This window comes from Ylistrum balloti, unplaced genomic scaffold, assembly GCF_031769215.1.
Source record: "Ylistrum balloti isolate Yb309-2 unplaced genomic scaffold, AGI_CSIRO_Ybal_v1 Utg369932, whole genome shotgun sequence".
Taxonomy (NCBI): Eukaryota; Metazoa; Mollusca; class Bivalvia; order Pectinida; family Pectinidae; genus Ylistrum; species Ylistrum balloti.
In genome coordinates, this window is record NW_026782044.1 from 470084 (window position 1) to 486770 (window position 16687).

At 39.0% G+C, this 16687-nt stretch overlaps 1 protein-coding gene across 1 annotated transcript in view; it reads left to right on the forward strand.

Annotated features, from left to right (window-relative positions):
• LOC132547073 (zinc finger protein 77-like) overlaps nucleotides 1-16687 on the forward strand; it is a 239315-nt gene that overhangs the window by 128941 nt on the left and 93687 nt on the right. The window contains exon 3 of the mRNA XM_060210830.1: nucleotides 2889-2931. Within this exon, the coding sequence (XP_060066813.1) occupies nucleotides 2889-2931 (43 nt within the window). The remainder of the gene's footprint in view (nucleotides 1-2888; nucleotides 2932-16687) is intronic.

The window sequence follows — 16687 nt, forward strand, 5'->3', positions numbered from 1 at the left end:
GTCTGTTTCCCTCTGTCTATCACTGTCTGTGTCCTGGTGTCTACTTCCCTTTGTCTATCACTGTCTGTGTCCTGGTGTCTACCTCCCTCTGTCTATCACAGTCTGTGTCCTGGTGTCTACCTCCCTCTGTCTATCAGTCTGTGTCCTGGTGTCTACCTCCCTCTGTCTATCAGTCTGTGTCCTTGTGTCTGTTTCCCTCTGTCTATCACAGTCTGTGTCCTGGTGTCTACTTCCCTCTGTCTGTTACTGTCTGTGTCCTGGTGTCTACCTCCCTCTGTTTATCACAGTCTGTGTCCTGGTGTCTACCTCCCTCTGTCTATCACAGTCTGTGTCCTGGTGTCTACCTCCCTCTGTCTGTTACTGTCTGAGTCCTGGTGTCTACCTCCCTCTGTCTATCACAGTCTGTGTCCTGGTGTCTGTTTCCCTCTGTCTATCACAGTCTGTGTCCTGGTGTCTACCTCCCTCTGTCTATCACAGTCTGTGTCCTGGTGTCTGTTTCCCTCTGTCTATCACAGTCTGTGTCCTGTTGTCTACCTCCCTCTGTCTGTTACTGTCTGTGTCCTGGTGTCTACCTCCCTCTGCTTATCACAGTCTGTGTCCTGGTGTCTACCTCCCTCTGTCTATCAAAGTCTGTGTCCTGGTGTCTGTTTCCTCCCTCTGTCTATCACAGTCTGTGTCCTGGTGTCTACCTCTCTCCGTCTATCAGAGTCTGTGTCCTGGTGTCTACCTCCCTCTGTCTGTTACTTTCTTAGTCCTGGTGTCTACCTCCCTCTGTCTATCACAGTCTGTGACCTGGTGTCTACCTCCCTATGTCTATGTCTGTGTCCCTCCTTCTGTCTATCACAGTCTGTGTCCTGGTGTCTGCCTCCCTCTGTCTATCACAGTCTTTGTCCTGGTGTCTACTTCCCTCTGTCTATCACAGTCTGTGTCCTGGTGTCTGTTTTCTTCTGTCTATCACAGTCTGTGTCCTAGTGTCTGGTTCCCTCTGTCTATCACAGTCTGTGTCCTGGTGTCTACCTCCCTCTGTCTATCACAGTCTGTGTCCTGGTGTCTACCTCCCTCTGTCTGTTACTGTCTGAGTCCTGGTGTCTACCTCCCTCTGTCTATCACAGTCTGTGTCCTGGTGTCTACCTCCCTCTGTCTATCACAGTCTGTGTCCTGGTGTCTACCTCCCTCTGTCTGTTACTGTCTGTGTCCTGGTGTCTACCTCCCTCTGTCTATCACAGTCTGTGTCCTGGTGTCTACCTCCCTCTGTCTATCACAGTCTGTGTCCTGTGTTTCACAGTCTTTAGTTATGTTTTGTCTGTCCATTTGATTTATGATACATGTATAATTCTATTTTTTATATTCAACATCTTTGTGTGATAAGAACTATGTGCACTATATCTGCATACATTTTATCTGATACAAATATACACTTGAAGCTCAGACACATTTCACCGCATGATGTTGTGTAAAGTCGCTTGATTCCACCAGTATTCAACCATTAAATAATTTATTTTTTTTACTTGATCATGGTACAATTCCTGTCACACTTGATCAAATCTTTTAAGAAGTGTGCATTCAGTACAATTTCATATAGATAACATGGTACAAGTTGAATGAACTACTGACATCCCTTAGTGCTAGGAAGCTACTGATCGCAGCCAGTTTGGCCGACATGTAAAGCATGCATATGCACACATGTCAATTGTAAATCGTCTGCAGTATTTTGCAGCGACACTGCCTCCATGGAGGTGTATAGACTCCTCACGACACACACTTCCATAGCAGCACAGGGGTCCAACATGGGGCCTAGCCGTTGACAGCATTTTGCACTAACACCTCACCTCAGTTTTATTTTAGTGTGTAATCTTGGAGTAAAAATCAAGCTTAATTTGTTTATGGTAGAATCAATATTGGAGGCAAAGTTATGTCCATGCTTAAGTCGCATGGTAGTCGTTTTCATCACCATCTGGTATTGATAGGTTACATTTCAATCAGGAGAAATATCTTACATAGCATGTTACATCGTTACCTAAATAGGACATATTTGGTCATTGTGTCTGATTGGACAGTGATGTTTCAAGCGTGAACCTTTGTTCGAGATTTATTTAACCCAGCAATGTCACACTCCACTTAATGTTTAATATTATCTCTGTAAAGCGGCCTCCACAATCTTTTCTATTCTTAGATTTTTTTTTTCCCTCCATCTTTTGCAGTTGTTATGCGAGCCTATGATATAGTTTCCTAACAGATGTAAACTTCTCTAATCTCTATATGAGAAGGACAATGAATTGGATACAGTTATTACTGCTCAACCATGTCAATGTTGGTGATTGGAATTTTAATTTTTGAATCCCGTATTGATCACACTGCTTCGGCTGTGCCATGTATGTGATGGACTTCTTGTATCATTATTATAGAAAGGTAGGAGTTCACTAAATACAAAATTACAGGTTCCTAGCTGTTTGATTGATAACATAGTCACTGCGCTTGTGTTATTTACATTTTTGCATCTGGATGAGTTGGGGATAGGTTGAGCGTGTGTAAAAAGTTATGTAATATGTTGATGTAGGGTACCTTGTACACTTTAGTTGATCTTTATGTAACCTGCCTACAAATTATAATCTCCCCTAGTAAATCTTCCTGTAATTTACAGCCAACATAATCAGCCCTTTAGAGCATTTTTACCCTCGAATAGTGCATTGTTGTTTCTTAGACAGAAAAAACAAGATGGCGACTTCTATATAGCGCTTATATACACATGTCATATGGATAAGGAATTGAAAACTGAAGCTTTCTAGTAATTTTTTATCTGTATCACTTTTTAAGTATAAATCATTTTGTAATATCTATTATGATTAAATCTAGAGTTATATCTATACGTTTATCATTTTCAATTCTAGGGGTCTCCCGCTGGTGAAATGGCCACACAAAATGCACCAAATGGTAAGTGAAATTGAGTTTTTTCTCACAGTTTTTGCCTTTCAGCTTCATTTCACCTGCAATATATGTTAGAAGATCACGCTGCATTTTTCGACTTGTGATAAATTGAGCGATGATTTTTGTTTCATTAAATATCAGGTAGCATTAAGGAATTTTTTTTTGAGATTTTACTTCCGTAAAAGTTACGTACGACGCCATTTTGTTTGCACTGTTGTGGATTAGTGAAGACTGTATGTCTGCGATGTCATTGGTCGATGCTAGAGCATTTTTAATGCGGTGTATATCTTGTCCACCATTTTGTTTGTACGATATCGAATCTAGTTCGATATTATATATATACATATATATAATATATGTGTGTGTTTATATATATATAGATATATATAGATATATATGTAGAGAGAGAGATACATATCTTAGTAAAATTGAGGTTACATAACAATATGCTGACACAAAGTTTTCATATCCATGCCGACTTTTACTATTAACAACACTTCAGAAATTGTCTACAAATTTATTCTTTTGAGATGTGCTATCTGCTTCAGAAACGTAATAATGCATTTTCATTGATATTTTTCTTAAATTGTTGTTTAGTAGGTAAACTTTATTCTTCACGATGACAAATTTTCCAAAGCAATATTTTTCAATGTATGAAATTCAAAATATCATAATAGAAATGACTTCATTTTGTATAGAATATTTATTTAATTTGATGAATTTCTTAAATATATTTCTTGTGAGTGCACAATGATTAACAAGATACAACATAGTAACGCGATCAAAAATTCTTTGTTATCCATATTGTCTATAAATAAATATCACTCGTTTACCAGCAAGGAAATGCCCTTAATGAAAATTTTATACAAACACTAGATTTTAAAAATTAGTAAAGATGTTCATCATTTAACTTATTGAATAAATTCAAGTTTTCAAATTTACAATATTTTGCAATTTTCACAATGGAAATGAACTATTAGGTATGGAGCTGGATATATTGGTTATAGACTCTGGACATTTTCTGTCTAAAGAAGGTTGTATTATATGGTATGGTGCTAGATATTCCTTTGCCTAAATTTGTATATTTCACAGAGTGCTTGATATTCTGTCCATACTTTCTACAGCGCTGGATATCCACTCTGTATTATCATTTCATATCTTGCTGGATACCCTATCAGTGTTATTATTTTGTATGGTGCTAGGTGTCCTGTCCTTAATACTCTTTATGGTGTGTAATATTCTGTCTATATCATTTCTTACAATGTAAGATATTTTGTCCACATTATTTTGTATGGTGCTAGGTGTCCTGTCCTTAATACTCTTTATGGTGTGTAATATTCTGTCTATATCATTTCTTAAAATGTAAGATATTTTTGTCCACATTGTTTTGTATGGTGCTAGGTGTCCTGTCCTAAATACTCTTTATGGTGTGTAATATTCTGTCTATATCATTTCTTACAATGTAAAATATTTTGTCCACATTATTTTGTATGGTGCTAGGTGTCCTGTCCTTAATACTGTTTATAGTGTGTAATATTCTGTCTGTATCATTTCTTACAATGTAAGATATTTTGTCCACATTATTTTGTATGGTGCTAGGTGTCCTGTCCTTAATACTGTTTATAGTGTGTAATATTCTGTCTGTATCATTTCTTACAATGTAAGATATTTTTGTCCACATTATTTTGTATGGTGCTTAGCTGTGCTTGATATCTTATATGGTGAAGGATATTATATCAGTATTATTGTTTTAGTAAGATGTTTACAGTGCTGGTTATCCTGTCCATATTATCTTACATGGTGTTAAATATTCTGTCCATATTATTTCATATGATGCTTGATATTGTGTCTATATTATTTTATATGATGCTAAATATCCTGTCCATATTATCTTATATGGTGCTATATATCCTGTCCATATTATCTTATATGGTGCTTGATATCCTGTCTAAATTATTCTGTATAAATGCTAGGTTAATAGAATGTTTTAAGCAAGCCATCAGTCATTGTGTCAAAATTGATAAAATAGCTATAAATCTCATATAGAGTGAGAAATTATTTGATACAATTGTTGAATGTTAAGGGGCATTCCATTATCTGTATTAAGATAATGTATTACGGTGAGTGTTTTGTTTGAGTTGTGATATCTAAACAGGGCGTTTGGAGAGATAAAAGTCTTTGTTACTGCTAAAGTTTAGATGAATGGGGATAAATGTTCGTTGTTTAGTAATTACTAAGGTTTATCATTGTCTCAACTTTTATTTGAACTTGACTAAATTTTCCTTTAGTTCCATGTTCCACATTTTGTAACATCATCTGAAAATACTAGTAGTCAATATTTATAGTCGCAATATCACTATCTGAAAACACTTGATAGTTTATAAACATCTGTCCTTGATTTTCAACTCATCTCAACAGAATACAGAGATTAAATTCATGTAGATAATGAAATCTTATACAAATGTGTTACTTATAAATCTGTCATTGTCATGTCATGATATACAACTTCAACAGTAGATTTACACTAGAAAAGAAGGCATGAAGTGTTTATATACAGTCATTGGCCACCCTGTACGTTGTGTCTTCTACAAAATAAAGTGTTGCCATTGTCAATCTAGTACAGTCCTGTCTCCTACCAATAAAATGTTGTCATGGTCCACCCAGTACAGTCCTGTCTCCTACCAAGAAAGTGTTGTCATGGTCCACCCAGTACAGTCCTGTCTCCTACCAATAAAGTGTTGTCATGGTCCACCCAGTACAGTCCTGTCTCCTACCAATAAAGTGTTGTCATGGTCCACCCAGTAAGTCCTGTCTCCTACCAAGAAAGTGTTGTCATGGTCCACCCAGTACTGTCCTGTCTCCTACCAATAAAGTGTTGTCATGGTCCACCCAGTACAGTCCTGTCTCCTACCAATAAAGTGTTGTCATGGTCCACCCAGTACAGTCCTGTCTCCTACCAATAAAGTGTTGTCATGGTCCACCCAGTACAGTCCTGTCTCCTACCAATAAAGTGTTGTCATGGTCCACCCAGTACAGTCCTGTCTCCTACCAATAAAGTGTTGTCATGGTCCACCCAGTACAGTCCTGTCTCCTACCAATAAAGTGTTGTCATGGTCCACCCAGTACAGTCCTGTCTCCTACCAATAAAGTGTTGTCATGGTCCACCCAGTACAATCCTGTCTCCTACCAATAAAGTGTTGCCATGGTCCACCCAGTACAGTCCTGTCTCCTACCAATAAAGTGTTGTCATGGTCCACCCAGTACAGTCCTGTCTCCTACCAATAAAGTGTTGTCATGGTCCACCCAGTAAGTCCTGTCTAATACCAATAAAGTGTTGCCATGGTCCACCCAGTAAGTCCTGTCTCCTACCAATAAAGTGTTGCCATGGTCCACCCAGTACAATCCTGTCTCCTACCAATAAAGTCTTGCCATGGTCCACCCAGTACAATCCTGTCTCCTACCAATAAAGTGTTGTCATGGTCCACCCAATACACTCCTGTCTCCTACCAATAAAGTGTTGTCATGGTCCACCCAGTACAGTCCTGTCTCCTACCAATAAAGTGTTGGTACAATAAATCCAGTACAGTCCTGTCTCCTACCAAGAAAGTGTTGTCATGGTCCACCCAGTACTGTCCTGTCTCCTACCAATAAAGTGTTGCCATGGTCCACCCAGTATAGTCTTCTCTCCTACCAATAAAGTCTTGCCATGGTCCACCCAGTACAATCCTGTCTCCTACCAATAAAGTGTTGTCATGGTCCACCCAGTACAATCCTGTCTCCTACCAATAAAGTGTTGTCATGGTCCACCAGTACAGTCTCCTACCAATAAAGTGTTGTCCTCCACCCAGTCTCTCCTACCAATAAAGTGTTGTCATGGTCCACCCAGTACAGTCCTGTCTCCTACCAATAAAGTGTTGTCATGGTCCACCCAGTACAATCCTGTCTCCTACCAATAAAGTGTTGTCATGGTCCACCCAGTACAATCCTGTCTCCTACCAATAAAGTGTTGTCATGGTCCACCCAGTACAATCCTGTCTCCTACCAATAAAGTGTTGTCATGGTCCACCCAGTACAATCCTGTCTCCTACCAATAAAGTGTTGCCATGGTCCACCCAGTACAGTCCTGTCTCCTACCAATAAAGTCTTGCCATGGTCCACTCAGTACAATCCTGTCTCCTACCAATAAAGTCTTGCCATGGTCCACTCAGTACAATCCTGTCTCCTACCAATAAAGTGTTGTCATGGTCCACCCAGTACAATCCTGTCTCCTACCAATAAAGTGTTGTCATGGTCCACCCAGTACAGTCCTGTCTCCTACCAATAAAGTGTTGTCATGGTCCACCCAGTACACTCCTGTCTCCTACCAATAAAGTCATGGTGCCATCCTGTCCACCAATAAAGTACAGTCTTCTCTCCTACCAATAAAGTCTTGCCATGGTCCACCCAGTACAATCCTGTTTCCTACCAATAAAGTCTTGCCATGGTCCACCCAGTACAATCCTGTCTCCTACCAATAAAGTGTTGTCATGGTCCACCCAGTACAATCCTGTCTCCTACCAATAAAGTGTTGCCATGGTCCACCCAGTACAGTCTTCTCTCCTACCAATAAAGTCTTGCCATGGTCCACCCAGTACAATCCTGTCTCCTACCAATAAGGTGTTGCCATGGTCCACCCAGTACAGTCTTCTCTCCTACCAATAAAGTCTTGCCATGGTCCACCCAGTACAATCCTGTTTCCTACCAATAAAGTCTTGCCATGGTCCACCCAGTACAGTCCTGTCTCCTACCAATAAAGTCTTGCCATGGTCCACTCAGTACAATCCTGTCTCCTACCAATAAAGTGGTCCACCCAGTACAATCCTGTCTCCTACCAATAAAGTGTTGTCATGGTCCACCCTCCTGTCTCCTACCAATAAAGTCTTGTCCACCCCATGGTCCTGTCTCCTACCAATAAACCCATGGTACAATCCTGTCTCCTACCAATAAAGTGTTGCCATGGTCCACCCAGTACAGTCTCTCCTACCTCCTGTCTCCTACCAATAAAGTGTTGCCATGGTCCACCCATGGTCCACCAAGAAAGTGTTGCCATGGTCCACCCAGTACAATCCTGTCTCCTACCAATAAAGTCTTGCCATGGTCCACTCAGTACAATCCTGTCTCCTACCAATAAAGTGTTGCCATGGTCCACCCAGTACAGTCCTGTCTCCTACCAAGAAAGTGTTGTCATGGTCCACCCAATACAATCCTGTCTCCTACCAATAAAGTCTTGCCATGGTCCACCCAGTAGAGTCTTCTCTCCTACCAATAAAGTCTTGCCATGGTCCACCCAGTAGAGTCTTCTCTCCTACCAATAAAGTCTTGCCATGGTCCACCCAGTAGAGTCTTCTCTCCTACCAATAAAGTCTTGCCATGGTCCACCCAGTACAATCCTGTCTCCTACCTGTCTCCTACCAATAAAGTCTTGCCATGGTCCACTCAGTACAATCCTGTCTCCTACCAATAAAGTGTTGTCATGGTCCACCCAGTACAATCCTGTTTCCTACCAATAAAGTCTTGCCATGGTCCACCCAGTACAATCCTGTTTCCTACCAATAAAGTCTTGCCATGGTCCACCCAGTACAATCCTGTTTCCTACCAATAAAGTCTTGCCATGGTCCACCCAGTACAATCCTGTCTCCTACCAATAAAGTCTTGCCATGGTCCACCCAGTAGAGTCTTCTCTCCTACCAATAAAGTCTTGCCATGGTCCACCCAGTAGAGTCTTCTCTCCTACCAATAAAGTCTTGCCATTGTCCACCTTTTATGATATTTACTCTTACTTAATCCATGTCATCTTTGTCTAACCTCTTGTATTCCTCATTTTTGACAGATTTTTTATAAAACTTTATCCACTTAAAAAATACCCGAGATGAGTTTGTATTCCATGTTATCACTCTGAAGATTTCATTTGCAAAGGGATTTTGATCAAACTTTGTGCTGATGTCATTTATGAAAATGCCTTAATATGTTTATTTAGGGTTCCATGGTAAAGGCATCAGTTAATATCTTTAGAAAATAAAGTAATTCCGGGATACCATTGCAGTCATTTCATTTCTGAACCGATTTTAATTGAACTGTTTTAGTCATATATGAAAATACCTCAAATCAATTAATGCTTATGAGTTTCAAGGTCAGAAACTCTGCATTACTGTTCATAGAAAACTATCTTTTCATTGATATCACTCTTTGTGACTTTATAGGAATTGAAAAATGATATGTAGAATCTATCTATGATAACAGGGATTGAGCTTGTTTTAGAAAATTCAAGATGTAGGATCATGGTTTTAATGATTAATAAAATACATTTATTTATTTTATGATAGAAAATGGAAAATGAAATAAAATTTTGAGGGTAGCAAGGTTAAGGTCACCTTGATCTTAGCTTTGATCTAGGTGGAGTTGGCTACTGGCAGGGCATGGTTGCAAAGCTGAATGAAAAAATAAAAAGTCTTAAAATAGATATCTGTTAAAACAATATCTGATACAGAACATTTTTTATCAAGATTTGATTTGTAGAATGTTGTAGTTTTCGAAGGCCATTGTGACCCAGTTAAAACATTTAGTGTAAATTGAAGGACAAAATTGATAGACATTCAAGGGAATGTGATCAGTGTCTGTTCCACTGCATTGGGATACATGCCTCAGCCAATTGGCTGTGCAGCAGGCAGTGTGTATAGGTTCCAGCATATTTAATTACAGAAAAACGCGTATTGATTGCATTTCCGTGTGTACCAATATGTTAAAATTATTCCTGACATTTTCTCCCCGGCAAAAATTTGCCCTTCGAAGGTCATGGGGGTTGATGATGAGCGTGTTGTGTTTTTTATCACTGAATGACAATTGTTAACTCAGTTTCGGATGCTGATTATGCTGCTGCTGTAACAAATGTAGTCTATATATTTTAAACATGTAGTAAAACCTTCATACAATGCCCCTAATTTGTTACCTTGTTCTAGATCTGTGTTAGCATTTATTTCTTTGTTCATAGTTTACTTATTCAGTCTGTGTACACCTCTCAGTGTAATTCCTTATTAATATATTCTACATTTTCATTTTTGTTTTTGTAGTTTGTACATATGTGAAGAAGATTGCAAATACTTCATATACTAAAAAAAATATTGTTTTCAAATTCAGTGACATTTGATATTGGCTCCAATATGTATAATCTATAATTCTTTGTTAAGTTTATCATTTGGAAAGTTCATTTTCATAAGTAAATGTAACAGAGTTTGTCAAACATGCATAAACATTTACATAAAAAGTTTAGAAATCATTTCTATCAAATGTTGACAACCAGACTGTTCTACACAGAACGTGTTTTTTTTACTGTGCTTTGTGTAAGAAAATATTGACCCGTTTTTACTGATTTTCTCATGATGTATACCCATAGTAGAATGTGATTTTTTTCTAGAGACTGCACACATGCACATATACACATACTGAATTATGCAGACATGCATTTCTGATCTAAGATAACTGACCCCAGAATGACCCCTTGTGACCTTGTATAGAATTATCTAGCTTGATTGAGTCTGTACAAGTTGCCTCTCCCTCAGGTCTACTTCGTAACTGCGCATTTAATTACACATGCTCATGCCCACACACAAAAACGTGCAAGACGGTAGGTTCCAATGTGCTGTATTTCTGCAGGAATATAATGTAGTCACGCACAAAAACTCAACGAGGCGATTTGCTCAGAAGAAAAAACAATTGTACAACACTGTTCATTGGAAATATCATGGCAGATATAAGATACAAACTTCTCTGTCTTTTGTGATCTGAAATTTGCTGGTTGGAAATGGATGTTGTTTAAAACTATAGATTTTGAAGAAAAAAACATGTGCCTGACCGATAAATACAAAATGGAATGCAAATTAAAAATAGAAAAAAAGTTGTTGTGGCATCAACAAAAAAAAAGGACCAAGCCATTATTTTCACCAAACAAAGAAACCTCACTGAGGTAAGGTAGGCCAACAGGCCACAACAATTGTGGTCCAAAGGAATTGTATCATGTCTACCAAATTTGTTTGTTTGTGTTAAGCCAGTACATGATGGAAAAAGAAAACATGAGATTCATCATGATCAGTGATATATTTTTATTAAGAATAAGTGCTCACTGTCTCTCAGTTAAGGGTCACTGTCCCTCAGACATGAGTCTCTGTCCCTCAGATATGGGTCACTGTCTCTCAGACATGAGTCTCTGTCCCTCAGACATGGGTCACTGTCTCTCAGACATGGGTCACTGCCTCTCAGACATGAGTCACTGTCCCTCAGACATGGGTCACTGTCCCACAAATATGGGTCACTGTCTCTCAGACATGGGTCACTGTCCCACAGGCATGGATCACTGTCCCTCAGACATGTGTCACTGTCCTCAAGACATGGGTCACTGTCCTCAGGATATGGTTCACTATCCCTCAGAATGGGTCACTGTCCCTCAGACATGGGTCACTGTCTCTCAGATATGGGTCACTGTCCTCAAGACTTGGGTCACTGTCCCACAGACATGGGTCACTGTCCCTCAGACATGGGTCACTGTCTCTCAGACATGGGTCACTGTCCCCCAGACATGGGTCACTGTCCCTCAGACATGGATCACTGTCTCTCAGACATGGGTCAATGTCCCTCAGACATGGGTCACTGTCTCTCAGATATGGGTCACTGTCCCTCAGACATGGGTCACTGTCTCTCAGATATAGGTCACTGTCTCTCAGACATGGGTCACTGTCCCTCAGACATGGGTCACTGTCCCTCAGACATGAGTCACTGTCCCTCAGACATGGGTCACTGTCTCTCAGACATGGGTCACTGTCCCTCAGACATGGTTCACTGTCTCTCAGACATGGGTCACTGTCTCTCAGACATGGGTCACTGTCCCTCAGACATGGGTCATTGTCTCTCAGATATGGGTCACTGTCCTCAACACATGTGTCACTGTCCCTCAGACATGGGTCACTGTCCCTCAGACATGGTTCACTGTCTCTCAGACATGGGTCACTGTCTCTCAGACATGGGTCACTGTCCCTCAGACATGGGTCATTGTCTCTCAGATATGGGTCACTGTCCTCAACACATGTGTCACTGTCCCTCAGACATGGGTCACTGTCCCTCAGACATGGGTCACTGTCTCTCAGACATGGGTCACTGTCCCTCAGACATGGTTCACTGTCCCTCAGACATGGGTCATTGTCTCTCAGATATGGGTCACTGTCCTCAACACATGTGTCACTGTCCCTCAGACATGGGTCACTGTCCCTCAGACATGGTTCACTGTCTCTCAGACATGGGTCACTGTCTCTCAGACATGGGTCACTGTCCCTCAGACATGGGTCATTGTCTCTCAGATATGGGTCACTGTCCTCAACACATGTGTCACTGTCCCTCAGACATGGGTCACTGTCCCTCAGACATGGGTCACTGTCTCTCAGACATGGGTCACTGTCCCTCAGACATGGTTCACTGTCTCTCAGACATGGGTCACTGTCTCTCAGACATGGGTCATTGTCTCTCAGATATGGGTCACTGTCCTCAACACATGTGTCACTGTCCCTCAGACATGGGTCACTGTCTCTCAGACATGTGTCACTGTCTCTCAGATATGGCAGACATGTGTCACTGTCTCTCAGATATGGGTCACTGTCCTCAAGACATGTGTTACTGTCCCTCATTCATATGACAATTTCATGTAGCCATAGTTCAGTGACCAAATATCTAGACTGCTGAATTATATGTATGATAGAATGTTCAGCTTGTGTCATTACAAATTGCTGTTTTATTGTTATCTATCGTATAGACATATTTGTTCATTTCAAATGTTATATTTCAGAAAGCATAGAAAGTATCACACATTTCTGAACATGATTTCTGAAAATATTTTGAAGGCCACAGGTCACAGTCTCATTTTCTTGAGTGGTGAAGATTCTTTTGTTTGGTATTTTCTGAACTGACAATTAAGCTGGCTGGTTATTGACTGATGAAACGAGTCCATTTTGTCCACATTCCTTTGATATTATTTCTATCGCTAAGATCTCGAGGGACTGTTTGGCATTTATTTTTTATTTTTGTGTAAAGACAATAGAATGAACTATAAAAACAAAGGCTATAGAAATAAAATGAACAGAAAAAATGGAAATCCATCTGATGTCTATTATGAAACATCCTATTTGATTGAAGGTTAAGATAAATGTTATGAAAATGTGATCAAAATTAACATCACTTGTAGTCTGTATTATAGGTGCTTCAGTGAAATATAGAAAGTGTTAATGAAAAATACCCTGCCACAGCTGGAGTTTGAACTAGTGACCCTTTGGTCTCTGGCTGAACACTCTACTGCTGGACTAAAGGAGAATTCCTACACACTGATGCTAGTAAGGTGACCTGTACTCCCAACTTCTTCAATCCTGAAGACAACAACTACCTAGATTCAGCGTCTCCAAGGAAGCATCTCAATCTCCTTTAGCTTTTACCCTTGGAGTGGTCAATGGCACCAAATCAGTTATAGGAAGGAGGAATGAAAAATAGCCTAGCTGCCATTGCTAGTGACCCTTTGGTCTGTAGTTGGACACTACCACACAACTTTTACATAAGTATGATATAGTATACTGTATATATATACTACCAAGGAAATAGAGTGATAGAATGTATCAAAGTGTGTGGGAGTGTCTTCACGATGTCTCTATCACTAATGTTATCACTAAAGGTACAGAGTCCTTAAAAGCAAATTTTATTGATTAAACATTATGGTATCCATTTGTCTAATGAAATCTGCATTCCAGGATATAAACTACCCTATTGGTTCCTGTCATTCATGGTTAAGTATTTGGTTTGTTGAACCTGAACTGAATGAAACATGGTGAACATCAATGTACTTGTCTCCAAAATTGGATAAACTCGACCCATTCAAAAAAAAGATGCTAAAAATAGAACTTATGTCATCCACAATAGTGTTAGAGATATAAGACAGATTTTAAATTGACCATCATGGCAGGTGTTGAATGGTCAGTTATGCAATATCCTTAATAGGGTTATATACTTGGTTGATACACAAGTCTAGCACATTTCTAATGGTTGATTAGTGTGTCATCATGTTTGTCCTTTTAAGGCCCAGATGCGAGACCAAGGACAGTCAAGTGACAGACAGAAAGATCACCAGACAACTCAACTCGTCTATGGAGATAACTTTCAGCCAATGAAACTAAAAATTAACTGTAATTTGGTCTTTATGACAAAGCAAATATCAGACAGGGAGAAAGCAAATAACGGGGGATTGATTCAGTCTGACCCTCTACATTGACGGAGATAAAAAAATGTGGGCCATGTTATGTAATCTGTCTGTAAACTCAGGGCCTCTCTAGTGCACCAGTGTATAGTATATATACGGCGTTCCATGTGTAGACACGACTTCCCCACCCCACCGAGCTAAGGGCGCGGTCACTACGTTACCCATGGGGTGGGTGCTGAGACCAGGTTTCGAACAGGAACACACAGTCTCCTTACAGATTGATTTCACACTGACTTCACTTGTTAGTTGCACATTTATATGCATCTTATCCTTGGTCTAGCTCTGGACACCTATGCTGCTCAAATCTGGTATGTATAGTTTTTATTATAATCATCTCGAAGGCTTTCTCACACAATGTCACTGAAGGCAAACATAATATATTTAGGATTATTCCAGTTTGTTCAGGATAATATGGTTTTATGATGATGGTTTTACCTTTCCATTTAATTGAACCAAATTAATGTGTCATGAGTAATACTCTCGTTGTAGAGGCATTATGGGGTCACTGTCTGTGAAAAAAAAACAAGATAGAAAAAAAAATTGAATCTTCTTCGTTTACCTATAAACATGGCACATTTTGAAAAAAAATGTATATAATCTTAAAATTATATACAATAAATGTCTAATGAATGAAGATCATCTGTTTTTTTCTTCATTTTTTTTTTTTTTTTTTTATTTCCCCTGTTTGTGCCCCAATACCAGTGTGCATGTCAGTTGATTTTTATGTGCAGTTGCAGACTGTGGAAGTGTGTGTACGATCATGTGTTGCAACAAAACCCCGCCACTGCCTCTATATATATATGTAACAAGGGGTCTACCACAGTTGGCTGGTTGCATAAATTCATGGTTATTATGAAATCAGATATTACATATATGAAATGACATACTCGAGTTCTTTAGCAAACACCTGTGTAGAATGCCTAATTACCACGGGCACACATGGCATCCTGGGTGTTGCTGTTTAGTGTGAAATGTTGAGACATGTGTGCTCATATAACATGTTACTGTGACTTTAACGTTCACAAGATATTTGTATACATCCTTCCTGGATCTTGTATAGATTTAACAGCTGCAAACAGGAATAGATGTGTAATTAAATGATTTTTTGTATTTGCAAGTAAATTAGTAGTTACTGATGTCAACATTTGAATACTTTTTACTTCTGGAATTAAACTCGGCTTTCATTAACTTCTGATTTATATGAAGTTTACAAACATCCATAAACTTTGTAAGTTAGTAAGCTACACGAGACTAAATCACACTGCTATAATCAAGACAAATAACTAAACAATATGAAATGAGTTCATGTTATCTTTATTTGTTTTACTTTCTTAGAATTAGGAAAATCAGATAATCCATAATATTGATATTTATAAAGTAACAAACTATACATATTTGTTTTAAATTGTGTCCAGTAAGTCATAATTAACTTACTTTAAAGTAATATTGCATGACAAATGTACCATGTATATGCAAATGAGGCTATATTCTTCCAAAGATAAATGATGATGCAGAAGATGTACATTACAGACTAGGAATCTAATAGTAGTGTATATCTGCTTAATGCTTTGAATTAAAAAGCCTTTATCAGTCACAGGCAGAGTAATATTAGGCTGATAGTTAAATCTTGCTATGATGTTTCTTGTTATTATTATTTTTATTTTTAATACTGAAATTTATTGATTTAATGATGAAGATCTTAATATAAGGTTTCATTCAGACAGAAGATCAAAGCTTGCATAAATACACCTAAGTTCATCATTTTGATTATCCAGGTGTCAGTCAATGAAAATAGTATTTGAATGCATGCTAAAAATTTTCTCATTTCTCTGTCACATTAAAACAGTTATTAACACCCGGAGAAAATGTCCCTCATTTCACTGTCGTATTAAAACAGTTATCAACACCCGGAGAAAATGTCCCTCATTTCACTGTCGTATTAAAACAGTTATCAACACCCGGAGAAAATGTCCCTCATTTCACTGTCACATTAAAACAGTTATTAACACCCGGAGAAAATGCCCCTCATTTCACTGTCACATTAAAACGGTTATTAACACTCGGAGAAAATGTCCCTCATTTCACTGTCACATTAAAACGGTTATCAACACCCGGAGAAAATGGCCCTCATTTCACTGTCACATTGAGATAGTTATCAACACCCGGAGAAAATGCCCCTCATTTCACTGTCACATTGAAACAGTTATTAACACCCGGAGAAAATGCCCCTCATTTCACTGTCACATTAAAACGGTTATCAACACCTGGAGAAAATGTCCCTCATTTCAACACTCGGAGAAAATGTCCCTCATTTCACTGTCACATTGAGATAGTTATTAACACCCGGAGAAAATGCCCCTTATTTCACTGTCATATTGAGATAGTTATCAACACCCGGAGAAAATAGCCCTCATTTCACTGTCACATTAAAACAGTTATTAA